We start from the raw sequence: 23117 nt of genomic DNA on the forward strand, positions 1-23117 counted from the left end.
AAAGAAAGGCACTAACAAGGCACCCTCCAGGATTGCTAGGGTTAAATGAGAAAAGACATGGTAGGTGACAGAGACCTTGTTTTGTCTGATAACCGCCATTGCAAGTTCAGGTTCCTGCAGAAGGTATAGGTGGCCTTCATTGCCATTTGATTCCAGTCCAGATTAAGACTCTTCATTCTGTGAACCTCAGAAGAATATAAAACCTGGAAGAGGCAGGGAGGGCAGCCACTGCTGGATGTGGGCTGCACTTCAAATCCTGGCTAATTTATTGTGTTCGGTTGTAGGCCCTGCATTTTAAGCGGGATATTAGCATCTGGAACAGGTCCAGAAGGGAACAACTGGGCTGGTAAACAAACTTGAAATTGACCTATAAGGAATAATTAAGGACTCTGGGTGTTTGGCATAGAGAAGGTTTAGGCAAAAGGGACCAGTGTGCTGGGCTGTTACAGGGAGGAAGGGACCTGACAATGGTCTGGAAGCCTTTTTTCTGTTTTTCCAGGCACTGAGCTAAGCCATTTGTAAACATTAGCTATTTCTCTTCTGCAAGATGCTCTGCCAGGTAGGTATTTTGTATTCCTGTTGTGGAAAGGAGGTGGCTGAACTTCAGCAGGCGGAAGTGATGTGTAGGAAGTTACATGGCCTATAGGTGGCAGGGTGGGAGGAGGACCAGATGGTGCGTGTGTGTACGTTCTCATGTGTGGATTTACTTATATGTATGTGTTTTCACACACGGGTGTGGGTTCATCTGTGTATGAGTACATGTGGGGTCCAGAGGTCAGTCTCAGTCACCGTTCCTCAGGCACTACCTACTTAGTTATTTTGTGGTAGGGTCTCATTGGCTTGGAGTTCAAGCACTAGGTGAGTCTAGCTGGCCAGTTAGCCTTAGGGATCTGTGTTCCCAGCATCTTCAGGGCTGGGGTTACAAGTGTGTGCTGTCACAATTATATAGGCTGTCTGCATCACCCCTTAGGCCCCTGTGTTTACCCAATAGGCACATCCCTGCCTGTGCCATCTCCCAGCCCCGAGTGTTCTGCTTCTGTAGTTTTATAGGTTTGTTCCAAGCAACCAGGCAAAGTGAGCGGGGCTTTCAGAGTGTGGCTGCTTCGTGCACACGAGGATGGGCTATTCTGACCATCAGAGTTTTCTTGTAATGGAAGAGGCTGCCTGAGGAAGAAGAGTTTCTGGCCAGAGTTCTAGTAGAAGCTGGAATTTTACTTGGCCCTGTGATCTACAGGGCGCGGCTGAGATGGTGGTGCCGGGGCCAGGATTCTATTTCCCACTTGTGTATTTTTCTAATAAATTGATTAAAAATTGCTTTTTGAGGGACGGGACAGATGACTCAGTGTTTAAGAGTGCTTACTGCTCTTCCAGAGAATCCAACTTCAACTCCCAGCACCCATATGGTGTTTTACAACTGCCTGTAATTCCAGTTCCAGGGAATCACCCCCATCTGACCTCCTCAGCCACCATCTTGGGCTCATACCATCTCCTCCTAAATAAACATGAGGAAGAATGGAGTAAGTCTTTTAAAAATATAAAATAAAGAATAGTTTTTAAGATAGAGTCTCAGGTGCCCATCCTGATTTCAGACATACCATGTTGCTGAGGATAGCCCTGAGCTCCCGACTCTCTTGTCTCTAACTCCCCAGTACTGGGATTATAGGTACTGGGTCTATGTGGTGCTGGGGATCCAACCCAGGGACCTGTGCATGCTGGGAAAGCCCTCTACCAACTGAGTTACAGCTTTAGTCCTCTTTTATTTTTTATGAGTTTTTTTTTTTTAAATTTTATTTGATGTGTGTGAGTGTTTTGCTTGCATGCATGTCTGTGCACCATGTGCGTGTCTGGTGCCCCGGGAGGCCTGAAGTCCCCAGGAACTGGAGTTACAGATGGATGAGAGCTGCTGTGTGGGTGAAGGGAATTTAACTTGGTTCCGAATCTCACAGTGCTAGATAAAGAGGGAACTTGAACTTTGCTGCAGCAGAACCTGGGTGGGGCAAGGTCTGCCACCAAGTTACCTCTTTCCTCTCCCGCTAGACAAGTCTGTGATTTGGGGGTGAGCCCCTTACCTTTCCTCCTCTGAGTCTCTCCCTTCTTTCACCCTATCTCATTATATAGTCTTCTACATATGAAAAACACCAGATTCTAAAGGAAAATAACTTCCAATGAACACTTTGAATTTGGATTAGGTAAGATGGCCTAAAAGAGTCCCACGTTGGTTAAGATCCCGGCTTTAGGCTCTCGATCCAAAAAATGGGGGTGATCATGGTACCTACTTCATGGGGTTGCTATTAAATCAAAAAGTTGTGTACCAGAGCGCGTATCTTCTTAGGGTACTAGGAATTGAAGCCAGGGCTTTGTACATGTTGAGCAGGTGCTCTCCCACTGAGATATGCCCATCCCTCCTCCCATGGGACATATAGAAATGTCCTGACATATGGAAGGCTGTAAGCTCGTGCTATGTGCTAATGCTGGTAATTATAAGAATTCTTACTTGGAAGAATTCTGGTCCATAAGACAAAGTTGTCTTTCTAAAGTGAGACTCATGATGAGGAAAACAGAATTATCCCGTACCTTTGCTATTTTTCTGCACGTCACCAGCAAAAACCTCATCCAGCGCTGGGGACTGTTGTCATGGGGATAAGACAGAGTCCTAGGCTCTAGTCTGGTCTGGACATTAATCTATTGTGACTCTGGAGAAAGGTCTTTCCCTGTGGCCTCAGTTCTCCCTTGGAATGGGAGGCACTAGGCTTAGAATTCTTTCCATCTCTAGCTTAGTTCTCATCCCACCCCCCATCTTCCCTCTCTTTGAAGATTTTCTGAAGTAGCCCCCCAAAGGGTAAGACCCAAGTTACCCTGTTGAGAATATGTCTTGGTCTTCACTTTCTTCTAAAATACCAGTAAGTCTAGTGTTGAGGAGATGGCTGAGTTGGTAATGTGCTTGTCATGGAGTCATGAGGACCAGAGTTAGACTTGAACCTATGTCAAAAAATCTGGCTGTTCAGGCACGTGCTTATCAGCATAGCCCTGACAGACAAGAGGATCTCCCTGGAGACAGGAGGATCCCTGGGGATCACTGACAAGCCAGCCTAGCCTGATTGGTGACTCCAAGGCTGATGAGAGAGCCTGTCTCAGACTCAGAGGAACTACAACTAAAGTCCTCTGACCTCCACATGCATGTACAGACATGTGCATATATAGCCCCCTCAATTCATGTGTACACATGTATACCAACACACAAAATAAACAAATGAAAAGCCCAAGTCTACAGCATAACTTTGGCCTTCCATCTTCCAATAACCTTATACTTCAAGCATCACAGTTTCAATGAGAAAAGCATCCTCTAGTTGCTCAGAAAATCCCTGCAAATGTCCCAAAGGGTCTCAGCCTTTAGGCTCATATTTTCCAGGGTAAAATGCAGTTGGCTCAACCACGACCATTTTGGATCTGTCTTTCCCCTGTGTGGCTCAGTGTGTCTTTACCCTTGAAAGGTGGGCTCCTGCCTTGATCACGTGTCTCCAAGCTTGTATTCTCTGGCACTCTCTTCCTTCAAAAACATTTTATTTTCACATTTAAAACTACTTTGTATTATTGTGAAACACCCAAGCATCGCCGAACTATTTAATGTCAGAAATAAGAGTCCCCACAATCTCATTCTCAAGAGATGGAGATTATAAACAATTTTGGGTCCATATCTCTGAACTCCCTGCTTCACATGAGAACACTTCTCCACATTAAAAAAATGAAAATGGTTTTCTACCAAATACACTTCTTTGATGTTTGAGTTTTGCTAACCCATTCAATCAAAATCATTTACCTTGGAGATTAAAAAGATGCTTTTATTACGTTTCATTTATTAGTTTATGTGTGTGTGGAGGCATGTATGGAGGTCAGGGATAACTTGTGGAATCACTTCTCTCCTTCCACCATGTGGGTCCTGAGGATCAAACTCCTGTGGTCAGGCTTGGTAGCAAGCGTCTCTACTCACAGAACCATCTCATTGGCCCCATCTTGAATAGTTTTGGCTTTCCTCCATGGAATGGGATTACTCTGTGCCTCTTTCTGGTCACGTGACACCGGTCTCCAGTCTGACTTTTAACCTCCTCGTCTGTAGGAAAATACAGTTTCCTCCCATCTGCCCATCTCCCTGTATGAGAAGAGGGTGTGGGTGAAAGAGTACGCACTTGGGGGCAAACATTTGTGGATTGAGCTCTGGCCTGTTCTTTGTTTTGTTGGTTTGGTAATGCTACCAGATTCTGAAGTTATTATATGTCTGTTATATACCTGTTCTTGCATGCGCATATGTGTGTGCATATGTGTGTGTGCTTGAACACGTGTGTAAGTGTGCTAACCATAGCAGGATGTCTAGCATTTTCCTCAATCATTTCTCCACATTATTTTTGATACAGGGTCTTTCACTAAACCTGGAGGTTACTAAATTGGCCTGGTTGTTTGGCCAGTGAACTCTGGGGGTCCCTTTGTCTCTGTCTCCCCTGGGCTGCATACTGTACTCAGGTTTTTATGTACATTCAGGGGATCAAAATCAGGTCCTCAGGTTTATGCAGCAAACACTTTACTGAGTGAGCCGCAGACTCTGAAGTTCTCACTCTCTCATCTTTTTATTTAGTTTGTCACTTAAGCCCCTCTGGAAAGAAAGTGTTCTAAGGCCAGGATGCTCCTGCTTGTTCGTGTGTCTTTCTCTCTCTCCTTGTGACTTAGAACTATGGCCGGCCTCTGGTGGGAACTGGTATTTTTTTTTTAATGCAGAGTGAAGAACTGACCCACTTTCCGCTGAGTAGAAGGCCACTGGGAGGGGATAGGCAGAGTGTGAGCTGGCTGAGCTTGGGTGACGGGGCCCAGAACTGCCTGCCCTCGTCCTTGGGCTCAGCTCCACTCTTTGCCTTTTATCTGCTCCACTCTCTCAGTGCCCAAATTGGTCCCCGTGAATTAGCCGTTTCCCGTGGCCCACTTTTATCATCCCGAGCCTCATGAAACTGTCTTCATCTTTATACTGTCTCCTCATCTCCAGACAGCCAGTAGGAGCCTTCGGTGCTCCACCCACCCTTGGCACCCAGCCCTCTAAAAATGGCCGTGATGGCTTTCTTGCTTTGCATGATGTCCAGTTACCAGAGGCAGTACCCACACTCTGCTGGCCATCTGTCATTAAATGTGAATCACCTGTCAGGGAGGCTTACTATTACCATGTCACAGAGGAGGACAATGGTGGTTTCAGAATCCTTCAAACAATCTTGCTCTAAGATGTACATCTAACTCATGGCATTGCTAGGACTCCAGACAACCAATCTCTGATTCCAGGCTCTCCTGCTAGCCAGCTTAAATGAAACCTTATGCATGGCAGCTGGAAAGGCCATCTTTATGTAGTTTCATCTCGTCTCAGACATGGGAAATCCGAGACTCGGTTACAACCCTCTGTGCAGCAGAGGGCTGGGGAGATAGAGGGCTCCGTAGGCAGAGTGCTTGCCTCACAAGCACAAAGACCTGAGTTTCATCTCCAGAACCCACTTAAGAAAAAGCCCAGCATAGTGGTCTGTGCTTGTAATCCTGGTACTGAGGAGGTGGAGACAGAGGATCCCTGGGACTCATTGGCCGGCAAGTCTGGTCTACTTGGTGCATTCCTAGCCTGTGAGAGACCCTGCTTCAAAAGAGGATGGACAGTACCTGTGCAACCTCAGAGGTTGTACCCTGGCTTCTGTATATACACACACACACGCGCGCGCGCGCGCACACACACACACACACACACACACAGCAGAGCTTTCCAGCGGCGAAAGACCTGGCTAGCTCTGAACTCCAGGTCATTACACCTGAGAGAGAGTATGGGACATCCCATCTTTTACTTGCTTTGTTACTATCTTTCAGGAGCTGCAACTTTTTGAGTATTGAAGCCAACAAACCCCTTAAGCCCTTCTTTGCAGACATGATATGGGCCTTTTCATTTAGATTTTTTTTTTCTAGTAACTGTTTTGGGTTGTACAGAGGAAGCCACCTCCAATGAAGCCCATGCCTTCTTCACAAACGAAACCATTTCTGATGAGATCACATGCCTTTACGGTAGTGTGGCTGTAGAGAAAACCACCTTAAAAAGTCTGTCTTATTCCACAGAAGGAACTTTACTGCAGGCCCAGGGGTATGATGGGAAACAACTTCTTTTTTTTTTTTTTTTTTTTTTTTTTTTTGGTTTTTCGAGACAGGGTTTCTCTGTGGCTTTGGAGTGAAACAACCTCATTTTATCTGCCATGGCTCAAAGATCCAGGGAGGCCCAGAGCTCAGACATGCTCTGGCAGGCTGCGAGGCTTCCCGCAGCTGTGAACGACTTCCCGCGACTGTGTCAGAGCCAGGACAGAGGCACCGCTCTTAAGTCATGCTCTACCCCGTGACTCATTTACTAGAGCAGAAAGGGGTCATGGTGAGACACAGCAGTGCTTCAGGGTCGGCTGGGCAGAATCCTCCAGGTCCTGGGCTTCTGCATAGCCAGTGACAGGAAGCTGTGAGGAGACGTACAGGGACAGACACTGTGTGCAGCGTACCTGAAGCCACAAGGATAGCACAGCTCATGAAGGGCAAGAAGAGCTAGTTGAAACCTTGGGGGCCACCAAGGGAGACACCTTGGCTTTTGAGGGGTTTATGGTCCAGTGAGGAAGGTAGAAGGGCTCCGTCTGCAGGCAAGGCAGTATGCCCAAACTGAGGGCCGATGGTAATGTTGATATTTCCAAGGACTTAAAAAAAATGATTTATTTTTTGACTTTTATTATTTTTCTTTAAGGGTATTTGTCACTATGCGTTGGGGTGCATCAGATTCCCCTGGAACAGAGTTACAGGTGGTTATGAAACACTTGATGTGGATGCTAGGACTTGAATTCAGGTCCTTTGGAAGAGTGGTGTGTGCTCTTCCAACAAGCTAAGACATCTATCCAGCCTATTTTTCTGGGACGTTTGAAAAGAGAATTCAGGCTCAGTTGGTGGTAGGGACAGTAGTTACCCAGGGGATACCCATGAAAGAGGTAAAGCTAAAGATGGGTCTTGAGGTATGGGTAGAATCTCAGCTGTGGAGAGGGAATTACTCTCTGTTAACGGCTTGTGTTACTATTCCTATCTTTTAAAATTGTTTTTGAGATAGTGTCTCAAGTAGCTCAGACTGATTTGGAACTAATCATATATCCCAAGGTGACTCTGAACTCCTGATCTTCCTGCCTCTACTTCTTGAGTGCTGGGATGACAAGCTAGGGCTCAAAGGTCAGGCTTGTGTAGTACTGGTACCAAACCCAGAGCTCTGTGATGGAAGGCAGACACTCGACCAACTGAGCGACACCACCGGCCGTTTAAAGACAGGACTATTGAGGTCGAGAATGACTGAGAAGTTGCCAAGATCCTTCAACAAGGAAAGCAGGATCCAAAAAGCTACACTCCAGCACAGAGCTGGTTGTTCTGAGTGCCTCTGAGGGGTGCACAGTTTCCAGCTTTATTGAGGGAGCTGGGGGCCACTGAGAATCTGGAATCAGGACTCATGGATTTCAGCTTGGGATTTGGTTTGTGTGATGTAAAGTAGATAGAAATAGAAGTGGGGCTTCATGGGGCAAGCTGGGAGGTTAAGTGTCAAAGACATGGCATGCTCAAGAGAAAGCCAGCATGGCTCCTGGAACCATGATGGTCCTGCACACCACAGACTGTGGGCTTGAGACTAACTCCGTAGCAAATGGTACCCAAATCACATCACCATAACAGGGGAAGGGTTTCTAAGGCAGACCACTTGCATCCCTGTCTAAGATTGCCTGGTTCAGACTGGGTGGTCCTAGGAAGACTCTTTAAGCTCATCCACACAATGGGGTGAAAACTGGTTTTGCTCAACATCATAGCTCTGAGGAGCCCACAGACTTACTCATGTTCATCACTGAGAATAAAGCCAGGTGCAAATGCAGTAATATTTTGGTGACTGTTGTGATATAAAAATCATCGGAAAGGGTGGATGTCAAACTGCTAAATGGCTCATCCAAGGGAATAAGATTTCTGTGTGTTTTGACCCTCAGCATTTCTTCTTATGTTGCTTAACTCAACCAAATTATAATGTTTATGACATAAAAAGATAAAAGAAAGGAAAGGAACCTAGCAGTATGTCTGTCTCAAAAGTTGATTGCCAGAGACTTCGTGTGTATTGATGTATTGATTTTTTTCCTCCTCTGGCACTGGCCTGCTAGAGGCACACGGGGGTCTGTCTCTGTGTCACTTGGAGAAATGCAAGAATAAGTGGTAGAGCCAGGGTGACTCAGGAGGGTCACCTGTAGGCCTGGTCACCCAGCCTCCTGATCTAGAGGGTTCTAAGGAGACATTCCCCTCTGTTTTCTGGGAGCACTATGGGATGCATGAGGTGAGGTGGCCAGTGCCTGAGGCAGAACTTCCTCCCCAAACTCTCATACAGAAGGTAAGGGCACACTAAGGATACTAGGTCCTCCACGCTGGGGTTAGACTGTGTGGCCACACAATCTGTTGGTCTGAATACAGGGGAACAATAGTTCTTAATATTTCATTCCTGGACCAGAGAATGTGCTGCCCTGCTTGGTCTCTCAGTCAGGAATGTGCTCCCATCATGTAGATAACTCTTCTGCTCAGATGATTTGGGGACAAACAAGAAAGGGTGCAGTGGGGAGAGCAGCCACACTCTCAGAAAGAACCTTTCATGTGGGGCTGGAGGGTAGCCAGCTCCCCCTGTGGAAGGGGGAAAGGTTGGAAACCATGTGTGTGTACAGGTCATGGAAACTGTTACTAGCTACATTCGCTTCAAAGAGTCTGCTCTTGATTCTTAAGAGAGACAAACTTGCCTCCTCCATCTTCCTCATCCACTTCAGTGTCTCCTGGTGAGTGTGGGAGGATCAAAGGTAGCATAATAATCCTAAGGGCTTTCTTTCCTGCCACTCCTCTCTTCCCCTCCCTTCCCCTCCCCTCCCCTCCTGTCCCCTCCTCTCCCCTCCCCCCTTCCCTCCCCTCCCCTCCTCTCCTCTTCTCTCCTCTCTTCTCCCTCTATACCCTAGACTGGCCTGGAACTTACTATGTAGTCCAGGCTGGACTCCATATTTCATAGTCATGCTCCTGCCTCAGCTTTCCAATTGCTGGGGTTACAGGCACTCCCCTTTGTGGTCCCCGGTAAAGAGGAGAGGCTGCTAGCTTGCTAGCACAACAGCTCCCCAGGGATGTGACTCTGAGAGATTAAAATGTCAGGGTGGTGATTTCTAAGCCGGGAAATCTGGCTTCTCTCTAGCACTAGAATGTCTAGAAAAGAAATGTGTGCATATATCACATGATTAAAATGATTGAGAGGGACCAGTGAGATGGCCAAGGTGGTGAAAGTGCTTACCACCAGGCCTGACAACTCGAGTTTGACCCATGAGACCCACATGGTGAATGGAGAGAACAGATTCTTGCAAGTTGCCCCATGACCTCTACACCCTGTACTGTGGCATATGCATATTTGCACACACATTTGTGCACAACTGTAATTGTTTTAAAAGCAATTAAGAGAAAAGGAAGGAATGCCTAATAAATAAATAATAAAGAGTAAATAATATGGCTCTGTTAACTCCAAGGTTGGTTAGGAAATTCTTAGTTTTCTTCTCCCAAGGTTGCACCCACCCCAGCCTCATTGTGTAGACCAGGTTGGTTTTGAACTCATATCCTGTCTCTTTCAGCCTCCCCAGTGCTAGGATTATAGACATACATCACAGCACCTGGCTTTCACAGAATAGGAGGACTACCAGCTTGATGCCATCCTGGAGATGTGAATCAGTGTGGTGAATTAGCAGCCAGTGTTTGAATCTTGGCTCAACCTCGCCTTTACCCTGTGATTATCATGCAGGTTTTTTGTATCACTCAAAGTCCCATGATGTTTCTCCTCTAAGCCTCAGTTCTCTGAGCCCTGGAATGGAGTTAGGTACCATTGTCCTAGGTCTTTTTAAGGTGACTGAATGACTGGGCAGCTTACTCTGCAAACTGAGGTGCTACTGCAGGAGCCGGCAGCTTGCCGCAGTCCTTTGGAGCTGGTGAGGGTTGCAGAAAGGAACACATCGCAATAAACACACACGTTCAAAAGCCAGAAGAACAGAGCAGTAGCTCTCATGGGTATGAGGTAGCAACAGACTCCCTGGAAAGGTGGACAAATCAAAGGGGTGCAGAAAGAAGGACATGATCCTGAGGTCAGACCAATGATGGGGTGATCCAGAACCTTCTGAAACTCTGGGAGTCCCAAGCAAGGCTCTAGTTAATGATGGATTGAGAGTATCAGGTGCTAATGAAGACAGGGGAGTGAGCTTTTATCTATCCTCTGGGGTTCCTTCTGACATCAGGTCCACTCCTCCCTTAGTCCCAGATGCTCATTGCTGTGTCCGATGGCCTTTGGGGCCAGGACAGCATTCCCATCCCTTGATACCTCTGTCTGCATCCTCTCACGGTGCAGGTCTGGTGTGTGAGTGGGAGCTGGTGATGCACCAGGGTTCAGGGACTGCATTGCCATCTCAGGTGGGGCTGGCTGCCCAGGAGAGGAAGGGAGAACACAGCGGCATCATCAGGCACACAGGCTTTGCAGACAACATGGTGAAGAAGTCTGGGGAATGGTGTGTGACTGACGGTTTGGGGAGCCCTGTTCCTACTTGTTTGTATTTTCCTTTTTTCCCCCCTGCAAAGTGGAAGAGCTTCTTCACACATGCCCACAGTCAGGATGCCCTAGGGCCTTGCTACTCCCACTTCCTATCCACGTAAGCCTCTGTGTCATAAGAGGTCTTGCAGGAACACTGACTCCCATGCCCCAGATCTCAGAAACTGCATCTTCACAAGACCCTTGGCACTTGCTATGTGCCGAAAATTTGAAAAACTTCAACTTAAAAAGTCTTTTTTTGAGCACTTCAGTCTCTGGTCCCATCCCAGGGGAGCCTGTTTCTGTAGCCTGATTGGATACCTGCATTTTACTTTTACAATGTTGCTACTTTGTGGCATTAGGGACCCTATTCAGCATTTCATCCTAGGGAGGTACTCTACCACCGAGCCACTTTCCACTCCCAACTATTTAATTTTTAAAGCTATCTTTGGTTATGTTTGATTGACATGTGCAAAGCTGTCATATGTGTACATCTGTGTGCACTGGTGAGGTTATCTCCACCGTCAGTCCCCACATCTCTCCATCACTTCCAGAACTGACTTCACATGTTATTATTTGGTAATCAGACCCTTTCTGTAAACTCGAACCTCTCAAGTTCTTGGGATCTGTCTCTTTAGCAAGCCCTTCTCGACTAGGCTTGACAGATCAGATTCTAAGTCTGCTCAGAACTGATGCTGCTTCAGATTCCCTGGCTCCGAGGGACAGTGTGACCCCCTGGAGTGAACACGTATCAGATATGAGGATGCAGCTCCTGAGCATGGGATTGGACTTGGGTGTCCTGTGGGCACCCCTCATACATAAGGCAAGAGAGAGGACTGCTGCCTACTTCATGGCCGAGATTCCCAATTGTCAGCAGCATCCTGTTAAGATGGTAAACTCATTTAGTAATAGATCCTACAAAGCAGGCGGACTCAAAGGCTGAGAGTGGTAATCTAATTGTGCCGAATTAGCTTCAGACAATATCAACTTCAGGAAGCCACAAAGGGATCTTTAAACACCATTTCAAAAGCTTTGGTGCCCCCCTGGCACCCCTCCTAAGAGATCACATTCCAAAGCCGGGCTCTGTGTGGCTAACCCCCCCCCCCCCAGCATCCAGCCACTATTCCCTGCTAAATGCTTTCTCAGTGAAGTTGCTGGCACCCCGTTGTGTCTTTGGTTGTGTGCTAGGCTTCTCAGGGAGTGGGGTTGCAAGAGGCAGTTGGAGTTCAGGGCAGGAAGATCCTAAGTGACAGGAACAGCAACTGTGACTGTGGCTTTATTTGTCGTCTGGTAAATTTTCTGCTAGGTCCTTCTGGTGCATTCTGAAGCCCTTTTCCTTTCTTAAATGCAGGTTTTTATATAATTAAGGTGGCTTCCTTTTAATAATCATTTGCTACATTGTGTGTGTAGGTTCATTGCCTAATTTAGTTATTATCCTATCTATTTTGAAAAATGAGAAAAATACCACGGAGTATGTGCTCTTGGCCTGATTTAGCGCCCACAAATTTCAGGAGGCAATTTGGGAGTTAGAACAAGAAGCGTGTGTGGGGGGGGGTGTAAGCATTGTCAAGGTAGCCTCTGGTCTGCATTTCATTTATTCTTTTGCAGAAAATCACCCACAATCTCATCATCTATAGAAGTGGGAATTTCTATATCACCCTGGCAGGTAGATGTCCATTCCCTGCTTATCCCCCTCCTCTGACTGTCATGACCACTGTAGCAGCTTCTGCACCATTCAATAAAGATTCCAGAAAGTTCTTCGTTCCCTTGAGCCAGAATTTCTGTGTGCATTAAAAATAAACCTATTCTTCTTTTGCAGTCGCATAGGCTAAATCAAATCTAATGTTTCTCATTGTGGAGGCCGCGGGTACATCAGAGGTACTGGCAATCTTAAGGAGGACTTGGAATCTCCTTAAAATGTTTCAAAGACTATAGCCAATTGGGTTTTTACCTCTGCCCAATCCATACAGGCTAACAAGGAAGCACCACAGGTCCTTAGCAGTGTTTCATCTTAAGTAGACTCAGCGAGAGGTATTGCTTGTGCTGTGGTAGTTGGGGAGTACCTGACAGTTGTATATTCTTTTGACTAATGGCAATAGGTGGATAAGGCAAGGATGAGTTCAGTAAACAGCTAAAAGAAATAGGCTTTATATGCGTATGCATGGGGGTGGGGTAAGTGTTTAACAGTTGTTACAGAAAGTAGAGAACCTTTGCCTTTCTCCCCAGTCTTTCAGATGAAGGCAGTGGTGGGGCGTCATGCCATCACAGCACGCCGAACATTTCCTGGGATGGGAAGGTAGACGTTTATAGTCTTTGTCAGTCATCACGTCCTTCTTAGGGGACCTGTTCAAAGAGGGAAGGAGCTGGCTGAGGGCCACAATCTTTTCTGACTTCTGGATCTGGGAGCAGCTGGGAATAGCTGTTATTATTATTATTTTGGTAATAGCTGAGATACACTGCAATCACTTTAACCCAATCTGTACTGTTACGGGAAAGCCTGGGGAAAAGGTCATTGCCAACAGGAACAGCTAAAAATAATTTTTGCGATTGTGATTGGAGGAGCACTTTCATTTTACAGGTGGGCAAAGTGAGACCCAGAAGGGTCACAGAGTCTTCTCAAGGTCATGCTACTATAGCTCAATTCCAGATCTCAGGTCTGCTGTGGCTGAGGCCACACTAAAAAAACCCACAGAAATGCCTCGAGCTGGGCAGACAGGAGACGGTACCATCCATCTTAAAAATCATTTTGGCTTCTGCCAGCTGATGAAGGAAATAAAGTTAATGACATCCACATCAGTGTGATGCTGTCGTAGGCCCTGTGCGGGCTGCCTGGAGGTGAGCCCTGTAGACCCTCTGCTGCAAGGGGAAAGGCTTCTTTCTGTGGGAATGGCGTGTGTCCCTGCGGAGTGCCCGGTTCTGAATGGGGCACACAGTCACAAAATTAGTCAATACCTGGTGAAGGGATGAAGGCAGGGTGCCACTGGGACTGGTTTATCCAGAGCCTTTGTGCAGATGGGGTCCTGTCTTTGCAAGTGGGTTGCTCAGAGCCTGAAGGGAACTTCTAATGCGTAGGTTTAGCCGTCTGAGTTGATACTAGAGTTGCCACACGGAAGGAGCCTTCCTATGGTTGTGCCGCAGAAGGAAGGCAGAGTTGGCTCTGGAAGTCAGAGCCCATGGACCAGAGCAGTTCTGCTCTCTCCATTGCCCCACATAGCTGCGACCTTTCATTAGACTATCTCAAAGATAAATTTCTCATGAGTTCCTGGTAGGTCATTCCCAGCTTCTCAAATAATGCAGATGTTCTGTGGGGATTTATAATTCTGTTTTATTGGCTTTAGGTCCCTGTCCAAACTGCCAAAATGACATTTCTTTCCCATCTTTCCAAAGTCGCCAGAGGACATTTTGGTTAGCCCTGAGGCAGAGTTGCCTCATGGGTTTAGTTCTTTAGAAGAAAGCTCTTGAGTCATTTCAGAAACTTCTAGATGTGTTTTGCAGTGCCCTCAGATATAGTGGGCAGGACTCAGGCAGAACATAGCTATTACCAGGGAGAAAGACCAAGGTGGTTGAATGCCCTTCTTGGTAAGCTTGGGAACCTTTCCAAGAGGACCTACCTCAGGAAAACTCATTTATCTGTCCATAGTGATAGGGAGATGAAACAATATTATTTACCATGGCCATTCTTGCCTTAGAATTGATAGTAACATCTGAATTTCAAAGTTTTGATCAGCTTTCTTAGCAAGTGATTGACACACAGAGGCTAAAACCTCAGCATAAGGAGTCATCGACTGGATGGGAAATGAAGAGGTATTTAAGGAAGAGGTGGTGCTTTGTGGGAAAATCACTTAGTTTATGTCTGTCTGTATTTAACTGAAACATAGCTGAAGCACAAGCTATGTTTCTTTCTGTTTCAGTGGGACATGTATATTCTACCAGGGGAAACATCCCCAGGCACACTCGACCTTTTTATTATTATGATTAGTGCATCAGAACAGCTGATTACAAATCTAGTTATTTTTATTGTCATTTTTAAACTGGAGCAATCCTGCATCTTCTCACTGTACCCTGGGTTAGTTTGCAGTGTCTGGGGACCTTTTTGTTTGTCGTGATCAGGGAGAAAAGATGCTACTGGCACCAGACAGGCTGCTACAATGCACAGGGCAGACGTCATGACAAAGAATTACAAAGATCAAAATGCCAATAGTGCAGAGGCCGAAAAGCATCCTCATAGATCATGTCTGTCTGAGTTATTGAGAAGGCAAGAAACTGTTGGGGTCATACTAGTCCCATCCTTGCTACAAGCCTCTGAAAGGACTCTGGGGGATCAAAGCCATGTTCCCTTTGATTTAAAGGTGGGTTGAAAGGAATGAGTTTCTGGTATTAAATAAATAAATAAATAAATAAAAACCGCATATCAGTTTTAGCCCAAGTGGAGATGGGTCTCAACCTCCAAGTGACGCAAAATTTATATTGTTGGATTACGGGGTGTCATGTATTAAATTTAAGACTGTCAGACTGTTTAACATGAGAGCAGGAACTTCAGCCAAATTGCTTCCATGTTTTTGTGGGGACATGGCTGATGAGCACTGCAGCGCGGCTGGTCTCCTAGGACCCCAGTCTGCCTTTCTGATGCCTCCATTCACTCCCCGCATTGGTAGCATGTGAGGCTCCAGCATCGCTCACGTCAATTGCGTTTGTTTATTTTGCTGTCAATGTTGCTGTTTTGCTGGTTACACACAGATGCGGTGCAGTAGCACCTTGGATAGTGTCCTGGTGGCTCCTCAAGATTTTCAATAATTTCAAACAGGTGAGCAGCTGACTTTACTTAATCTAAGAAGGGCTTGGACCCTGGGAATATACACTAGCTCGTTCCAGCCCTCAGCCTGTCCCTTGGTAAGAAGGGCTAGTTATTCTCCTGTAACCTGCAAGGGAGCTGCTGGCCTCTGTTTACCCTAGATTCTAAGTCTGTTATAAGTCTTACCTAAAATTTACCTAAAGATGAAAGTATTATAGATGCAAATACCATTTGAGCAAGGACATATCTTGGTTAACCCACTTGTGATCCCTTTTTGCATCATCTATCTGGGGAATTGCAAAGGGTGTGAACATTGACTCCTGAAACGAAGCAGCCATCCTCCTGCTTTGATAGTGCCGCAGCACCAGCGTGATCCGGATCTCTCTAGTCATGCCCCTTGCTTCCTCAGAAGCACAGTGAGTTCTCGATCAAGTTCATTGCTGCTCATGTGTGCTTTCATCCATAGAGGGGAAGGGAGACACAATGAGACTTTCTGATGGGCCACCACCAGTTCACTTGAGGAATTAACACAGCAGAGTCTCACCCTCATCTAAGCGATTACAATGCAGATCATTTAGACTGATTCTCCTTTTTCTTTTATGAAAGCTCATGTCTGGGAGAGGGAAATCAAGGACTGCATCAGGAAAAGAGGAGTGGGGGTGGGTAGAGTGATAAGACACTTCTCGCCACTTCTCATGAATTGGTAAATCTCACAAGGTCCTAAAATGTTGGACTTGAGAAAATACTTGGCTATTTACATTGCAAGCTGTGACTGGGACAGTGGCATGCTAAAGAATTATTTTAGGATGGCATTGAAAGCTTTAGCAGTGGGGTAATCCTGGGAAGGGAGGAGATGTCTTGTCTTCATCATCTCAAGAGGAAAAAAACACAAAGAGAGGCTCAAATTCAGAAACTGTCACTTCGGAGTTGAAGCCTCATCCATATCACCAACCAATGGATTAGTCAAACCAACAGCTCTTTGCCGTGTAATCAAATCATACTTATGTGCTGTTTTAGTATCAGAGAGGATCTTATTGGTGGTCATATATGTTTTTAGAACAACCAGAGTGGGCTTTCTTTTCTTTTTTAAAATGCCTATTAACTGACTTTAGTGGTAAAACACAAGAAGCAGACACGCAAGAACGAGGAAGATTAATGATCTCTGCAGAGCCGGGAAGAATATTTTTCAATTCATACAGATGGAATTTATCGTCACCACCTCTGAAGATGGCATGATTTGCCCACTTACAAAAGGCCTATCTGTTTCAATACTTCCTAAAGACGTGATTTTTCACTTTTCACTAGGGCTAACACAAGAACGCTAAGCCTGTAAACAGAGAATTAGGAGTCAATGGAAGGGTATGGAGAGCCCAGTCATGGCAGCAGGGATAGGCCTTCATTCATAAATACGAACTGTCCTTTGGAGTAGGGGAGGGTCGCCGTAACAGAGTTTGGAAAGAAGTGTGTATCAGGGAGGATGGAGTCAAAGTTTTAAAAGGAAAATATTTCTCAGTGTCTATTCGCAAATAGGCCCGATCTGCACTTAAGTTTGGGCTTTGCAAGCTGAGGTCATAACTGCGTTATCCCCCTAACTCGAAACCACAGGAACTCTGACCACCCCCCCCCCCAAGAAAAACAACAAAAAGCGAGACAGAATGCTCTGTTTTGTGCCCAGCCAGTCCAACTGCAACCTTCCGCGTCACCACTAGTTGTCACTTCGCTCCCAGACGGGAGACCCGGGATTTCCAGCACTGCGGTTTGAGAGAATGCGGTCCCAATTAAACTAAAAAACTCGTAAAGCTTTCCTTTAAGTCCTCAGCCGAGTAAAAGGTAACGAGAAGAGGGTCCAGAGGGCGAGTATCGGGGGAAGTGTAGCAGTCAGAGAGACAGACAAACCGCAAGAAACAGGCAAACCGCTGCTGGAGGAGCCACTGTCTGGGACCTACACGCACCAGCCAGACACCCTGCGGGTGGAGGGGGGGAGGGGAATGGAGAGGCCTTCAGCACACAGTACCCCCTCCCCAACTGATGAGGCCACGGTAGAGTCAGCCTCTATACACCACCTGAACCCCTTTTGCACTATAAAGATAGTCGTGGTCAGTATAGGAAATCGCGTACCTGAAGAATACAATGGTCTCCCAAAGGTAGAATCGCAGAGTGTTGAAGCTGTACATTTTCTAGATTCTTGTGCTGTAAAGTCCACGAGTTATGGGGATGCAAAAAATGTTTCCGATGGGCACCGACGAAGCCAGAGAGAGCCTCTGGGGAAAATAATCCAGATGTTTAAAGGAGCTAGGGAGTAGAGAGACAAGGTGGCAGAGCCCGGGGAGAATTGCAGCCAGGCGGCTTGGGCTCGGACAGCGGCGGCCGTGCAGGTTCAGCACCACGGAGAGCGTCCAGCCCGGCTGCGGGCGGGAAGAGCGCTGCTGCTGTTCAACTCGCTTGAGGCTCCCTGCGGCGCTGGGAGGCACTCTTGGGGGTGGGTATATTTTCTTCTTTTCTTTTCTTTTTTCCTTTTCTTTTTTTTTAACCCTTGATTTTATGTCGAGATGTCCAGCTTCATGCAAGCAAGAAATCCGTGGGGATCAGAGTCCTGGCCTCGGACCCTTAGACCTGGCTGGCATCTTCTTTCTGGCTCTGGGTTGGCCGGAGGGGTTGTAGGGGTTGTGTGTGTGTATGTGTGTGCGTGTGTGTGTGGGGAGGTGGAGCAGGTGACGGTGCTGGCTTCAGTTAGATGTCGGAGAGTGTGCCAGGCTGGCGCATCGCAACCGAGTCCTGGAATCTCCTTCCCCTGCCTCCGTTCCAGTCTGCTGTTGCCTTGCAGTTCGCGTTCTCTGGTCCCCGCTGAAGAAGTTGGGATTGCTGCAGGAAAGGTGTCCCATTGCTTTGGGGCTGCAGGTGCAATAGAGCCCACCACAACTTTCAGGGGCTGCTGGGGTCCATGGCTTCCCAGCAGGGCTCAGAATCCCAAGCTTTCAGGGGCATGTCGGGTTTCTGAGCTCGCGCATCTTCTGGCTTTCAGATCTTCAGACTTTCTTACTGCATTAATTTAACAAACTGGCGGCGTAGAGGATGGGGGGGGGGGCAAGGGCCGACGGGAGGGGGTGGAGAGGGGAAAATGGGGGGAAAAACTCCTTAGAAGCTTCAAACCCTCCCACTCGAGGTGTTCATTGGCCCGCGGCTGCGAAAACCATATCTTCTCTCCAGGTTCGGCCAATTGTGTGTTAGGCTCTGGGTTGAATTTAACCCTTGAAGTGCTGGTAGAGACCAGCTTCCTGCACTTCCCAGGCCCCAGTGTCTTAGCAGGTCTTCTGTGACTCCAGGGAGGTCACAAAATTCATCTTTTAAAAGGCTGCAGTCTTTTTAAAATTTTAACTTTGATTTTTTTTTCTTAAAAAAGAAAATAGTCGCTTGTAAGTGAAACACCACGAATCCTAGTCCAGATGTGCTCAGGGGATTCAGTGTATCATTTAAAAAGGCTCACTTGGAACCAGAACCCTCAAGTTCTTTAAAGTGCGGAAGCTATAACATTTGGGCCCAGAAGATGTAGAAAAAAGTCTGGTGGACAGAGTAAGTCTCCTTCCAGGGTCACTGTGGTAGGAAAATTCAGGAAAAAAACAAAAAAACAAAACAAAACAAACAAACAAAAAACCAAACCACCAACAATTTAGTTTCTAGGGTCAAAAGGGAGCTGAGCTGCCTGGTCTCTTTTGAGAAAGACAGAAGACACACTCCTCCATCTGAACCAAAGATCCATCATTCAGGCTGGGGAAACTGGACTCCTGGTGAACAGCAGAGGCAGGGAGTGCATGCACAGATCTTATTCCCGTGGTGCTCACCTTCCTCTCATTTTCTTTCACCCGCCTTCCTCTGTTTCTCTACCTTATCTGACTCTCCGAAATGAGATATACATTTCACTGTTAAGCCCATCTGGGGAGGTAGAGTTAATCAGATTTTCTCCCAGCCAGGGGACTTTAGTGGATTAATAGCCTCTGCAGGATTTTCTGGCCCGCTGGAACTGGCTGGGACTCTGGGGGCTCTCCCTTCCAATGCTGCTAAGAGAGGACAAGCCTTCCTTTACCCAGCATATTCAGGAAGTCCTTTCTTAGGGTAATAGTTCCCACTCTCTGTTCTCTGCAAGCTTGGCTCTTTACCCAAGTGAAGCTTCCTTTCCCAGCTCAGGGCCAGACCAGCAGGCCCCTCTCTCCAGTACTGCAGAAGTATGTGCCAGAGGGACTCTCATGACTTTTCCACACCAGGGTTCCCAAAACGTTTTCGGTAGTGACTGTAAAGATTTGCTATCGATAGTGAGTGCTCACGAATCTGATACAAATGTCTCTGTAGATGCACCACATTGAATATATACATGTGATTATGTAGCATATGTAATCAAAAGCTGACCATTATCAGCACACCAGCAGACACCCCACATGGCCTCATTGCTCTCTAGTCATACCTTAAGGTAAGTATCATTGTCTTTGCTCATGTGTTTGTGTGCATATGTGTCTGTGCTCTTGAAAGTGAAGTTATTCTCTCTCTCTCTCTCTCTCTCTCTCTCTCTCTCTCCCTCCCTCTCTCTTTTCAGACAGTCTAATTATGTTGCCTCGACTGGCATAGAACTGGAACTAGATACGTAGACCAGGCTGTCCTCAAACTCACAGAGATTTACCTGTTTCTGCCTCCTGAGTACCGGGACCAAAATCTTGCACCACCATGCCTGGCCTAATAAGTGTGTGTACTCCCATGTGTATCATTTTTGATTTGTGTTCTGCATTAATCCCGAAGTGAACCTGAAGTGTCTATTTGTGTTTGTATATTTCTGTTTGCAATCGGTTTTTGTCCAGATAGGCATATATATTGATATATTTCTATATGTATGTATATGCCACATATATGTCTCAACAAGAGTCATTGTCGTGCCCCAGAGACATTAAAACAAGTAACAAGTCAGCAACTGTATCCCAGTCACAGCAGGGTAGGAAACACCTGCACAGTCAGATATACATGCAATGTCTAACACTTTTCTTTCACTCCTCCTATGATGGAACTGTGTGTGTGTGTGCATGCATGTGTGTATATGTGTGTATGTTGTTCCTGTTGGTGAGTGTGAATATTTCCCAGCTTGTGGTAAGATAAGAGAGTGATTATGGCACGAAAGAGGAGTACTTGTGTTTTTAATGGGTTTCTGTTTGTATGAGGCTGACAACATTCATTCAGTCACACAGATGAATTGAGTATGTCTCAACCATAGAATAAACAGTGGTCTGAATTCCTGGGATAGGTAGCTGCTTCAGAGACTAGTAAGAAAGCCAGAGAGCCAAGGGTCTGTCCAGTTTATTAACTTTTCCAAAGAAACAACTCTTTGGTTGATTTTGTATATTTTTTTTATCCTTTAATTTCATCCAAAGCATAAATGGATGGGACAATGTGAACATAAAAATTTCTGAACAGCCAAGAAAATGATTGGTAGAGTTCACAGACAATCCACAAAAGGGTGGAAAATCTTTACCATGTATCCTTTAGACAAGAGGTTGCTATCCAGAGTTGTTCACAAAGAATCACAGAAAATAAATCCTAAGGAAATAAAACTACAAATCAACAGATGGATGAATATCTGACCAGGCTGTTTTCAAAAAGGAGGAAGACAAATGGCTAATAACTATTTTAAAAGCTGTTAGTGGTATACAAATTAAAACTACTTTTATACAGGAGGCAGAGGCAGGCAGATCCCTGTGATTTCAAGGCCAGTGTGGTCTACAGAGTGAGTTCCAGGACAGGCTCCAAAGCTACACAGAGAAACCCTGTCTCGAAAACAAGAAAACAAAGCAAAACAAACAAGAAACTACTTTTAGATACTACCTCACCCCAGTCAAAATAACTGTCATCAACAACCCTGCCAACAAATATTGGAGAGGTTGTGGAGAGAAAAGAACCCTTATTCATTCTTGTTGGGGTGTGTGAATTCATACAGCTATTGTGGAAATCACTCTTGAGATTTTTTTAAAAGTTAAAAATAGAACTATCATGTGACTCAACTATTTTACTCTTGGACGCATACCCAGAGAATTTGGCGCCCTACCACAAAGGGTACCCTGTGTTTGTTGTTCACTAGCCAAGAATTGGGATCATCCTAGATGCCCATCAACAGATGAATGGTTAATGAACCATATAAAAATTTGTTCACTGACCACTATGCATGAGCTATACCATGTGCATGCCCTCCTCCCACACAAATAAAAGAATAAAACATGTAATACAATTTTAAAGAAGAAGAAAGTTAAGAGGTTTATAGTAACACGGAGATATGTTTTTATATGAGGCAACCAGATCAGGGGATGTTCTGAAAGAAGACATGTGAACATCTGTTGAAGAAATGAGGACTGAGACAGAGGAGAGTTTTTCAGGTGAGGGCAAAAGCTGCAGGGAGACAAAGGAAGGAGGAATATATTAGAGTGTGCAAGTCCCTGATCCAGTGGGCCTAAAAGGAGAGGGGCAGAGAGACTTTGGGGGCTAGACTACTTCTAGTCCCCGGGGTTTAGTATTACCTCCTGGATAAGGACTTTGAGTTTTACTTAAGCGAGGTAGGAAGTCACTGGAATGTGTGTGTGTGTGTGCGCGCGCACGCATGTATGAGCATGCTTGCATGTGCATGTTTTTCTGTGTGAATTCTATGTGATGGATTTGTGTGTGTGTGTGTGTGTGTGTGTATGTGAATCAAAGCAGGAGATACTCATCAGGAACAATTGAAAATATTCTTAGTGACTGGCCTTTTGTTCAAGTGTTTATGTGCAGAAGGGAAAAATTAATCCAGAGAGATTAACCAACTTCCCCTTAGACCAGTAGCAGTTGGCAGAAGAACACGAGGATCTTAATTGTAGCTAAAAAAAGTCTTCCCAGTGCTTTTGTTTCAACTAAGAGGAAGGACATACAGAAAAAGGATCAAAGCAATCTAGAAGGGAAGGGATTCTATCTGGATTATTAATGATATACAGATAAATACTATGTATTTAGAAAATGCACTTAATACTCTTACCCTAGCAAACAGCTTAGTTTAGCCTGGCTTACCTTAAGCACACGCAGAACTCTTACATTTGCCTATAGTTGGGCTACATCATTAAGCATAATGCTCATTTGACTGTAGCCTACACACACACACACACACACACACACACACACACACCATAGGAGGTGCTCAGTAAATATTTCCTGCAGGAATAAGTGAATACATAATTGAAAGAAAAAGAAAAAGTTTCAGGCAGAGGCTTTAAAGAGAGGGGAAATGAGTGTTAATCAGATGAGATTTACCATCATGTGCCACCTGGTATAAACAGTGGGTGTGGAGTGACTGTGCCCACACTGCCCTGAGAGGCACTGTTGACATTCTGTTAATTAAAAATGAAACAAAATAGAGCCTAGGCAGGTGATCCGGAGGCTGACAGTGCTTGCTGCTCTTATAGAGGACCTGAGTTCGGTTCCTAGCACCTATGTTCAGTGTGGCGCATAAACCACCTGTAACGCCAGCTCCAGGGGGATCTGCTGCCCCCTTTTGGCTTCTGAGGGCACCTGCATGAACTGGGGCACATACAGACAAGCAGGCACACATATCTGTGCATTTATATACACATAAAAAACCAGGCATGGTGATGGATGACTTTAATTCCAATACTCGAAAGGTAGAGGTAGGAT

General features: G+C 45.9%; 1 protein-coding gene across 2 annotated transcripts in view; it reads right to left on the reverse strand.

Annotated features, from left to right (window-relative positions):
- The window catches only part of Glra1 (glycine receptor alpha 1), an 86292-nt gene extending 67977 nt beyond the window's left edge, over positions 1-18315 (reverse strand). For both annotated transcript variants that reach the window (XM_057775193.1, XM_057775192.1), the window contains exon 1: positions 17550-18315. In XM_057775193.1, the coding sequence (XP_057631176.1) occupies positions 17550-17605 (56 nt within the window). In that variant the 5' untranslated portion in view covers positions 17606-18315. The remainder of the gene's footprint in view (positions 1-17549) is intronic.
- Between the last annotated feature and the right edge of the window lie 4802 nt (positions 18316-23117).

Source organism: Chionomys nivalis, chromosome 7, assembly GCF_950005125.1.
Source record: "Chionomys nivalis chromosome 7, mChiNiv1.1, whole genome shotgun sequence".
In the NCBI taxonomy this organism is placed as follows: Eukaryota; Metazoa; Chordata; class Mammalia; order Rodentia; family Cricetidae; genus Chionomys; species Chionomys nivalis.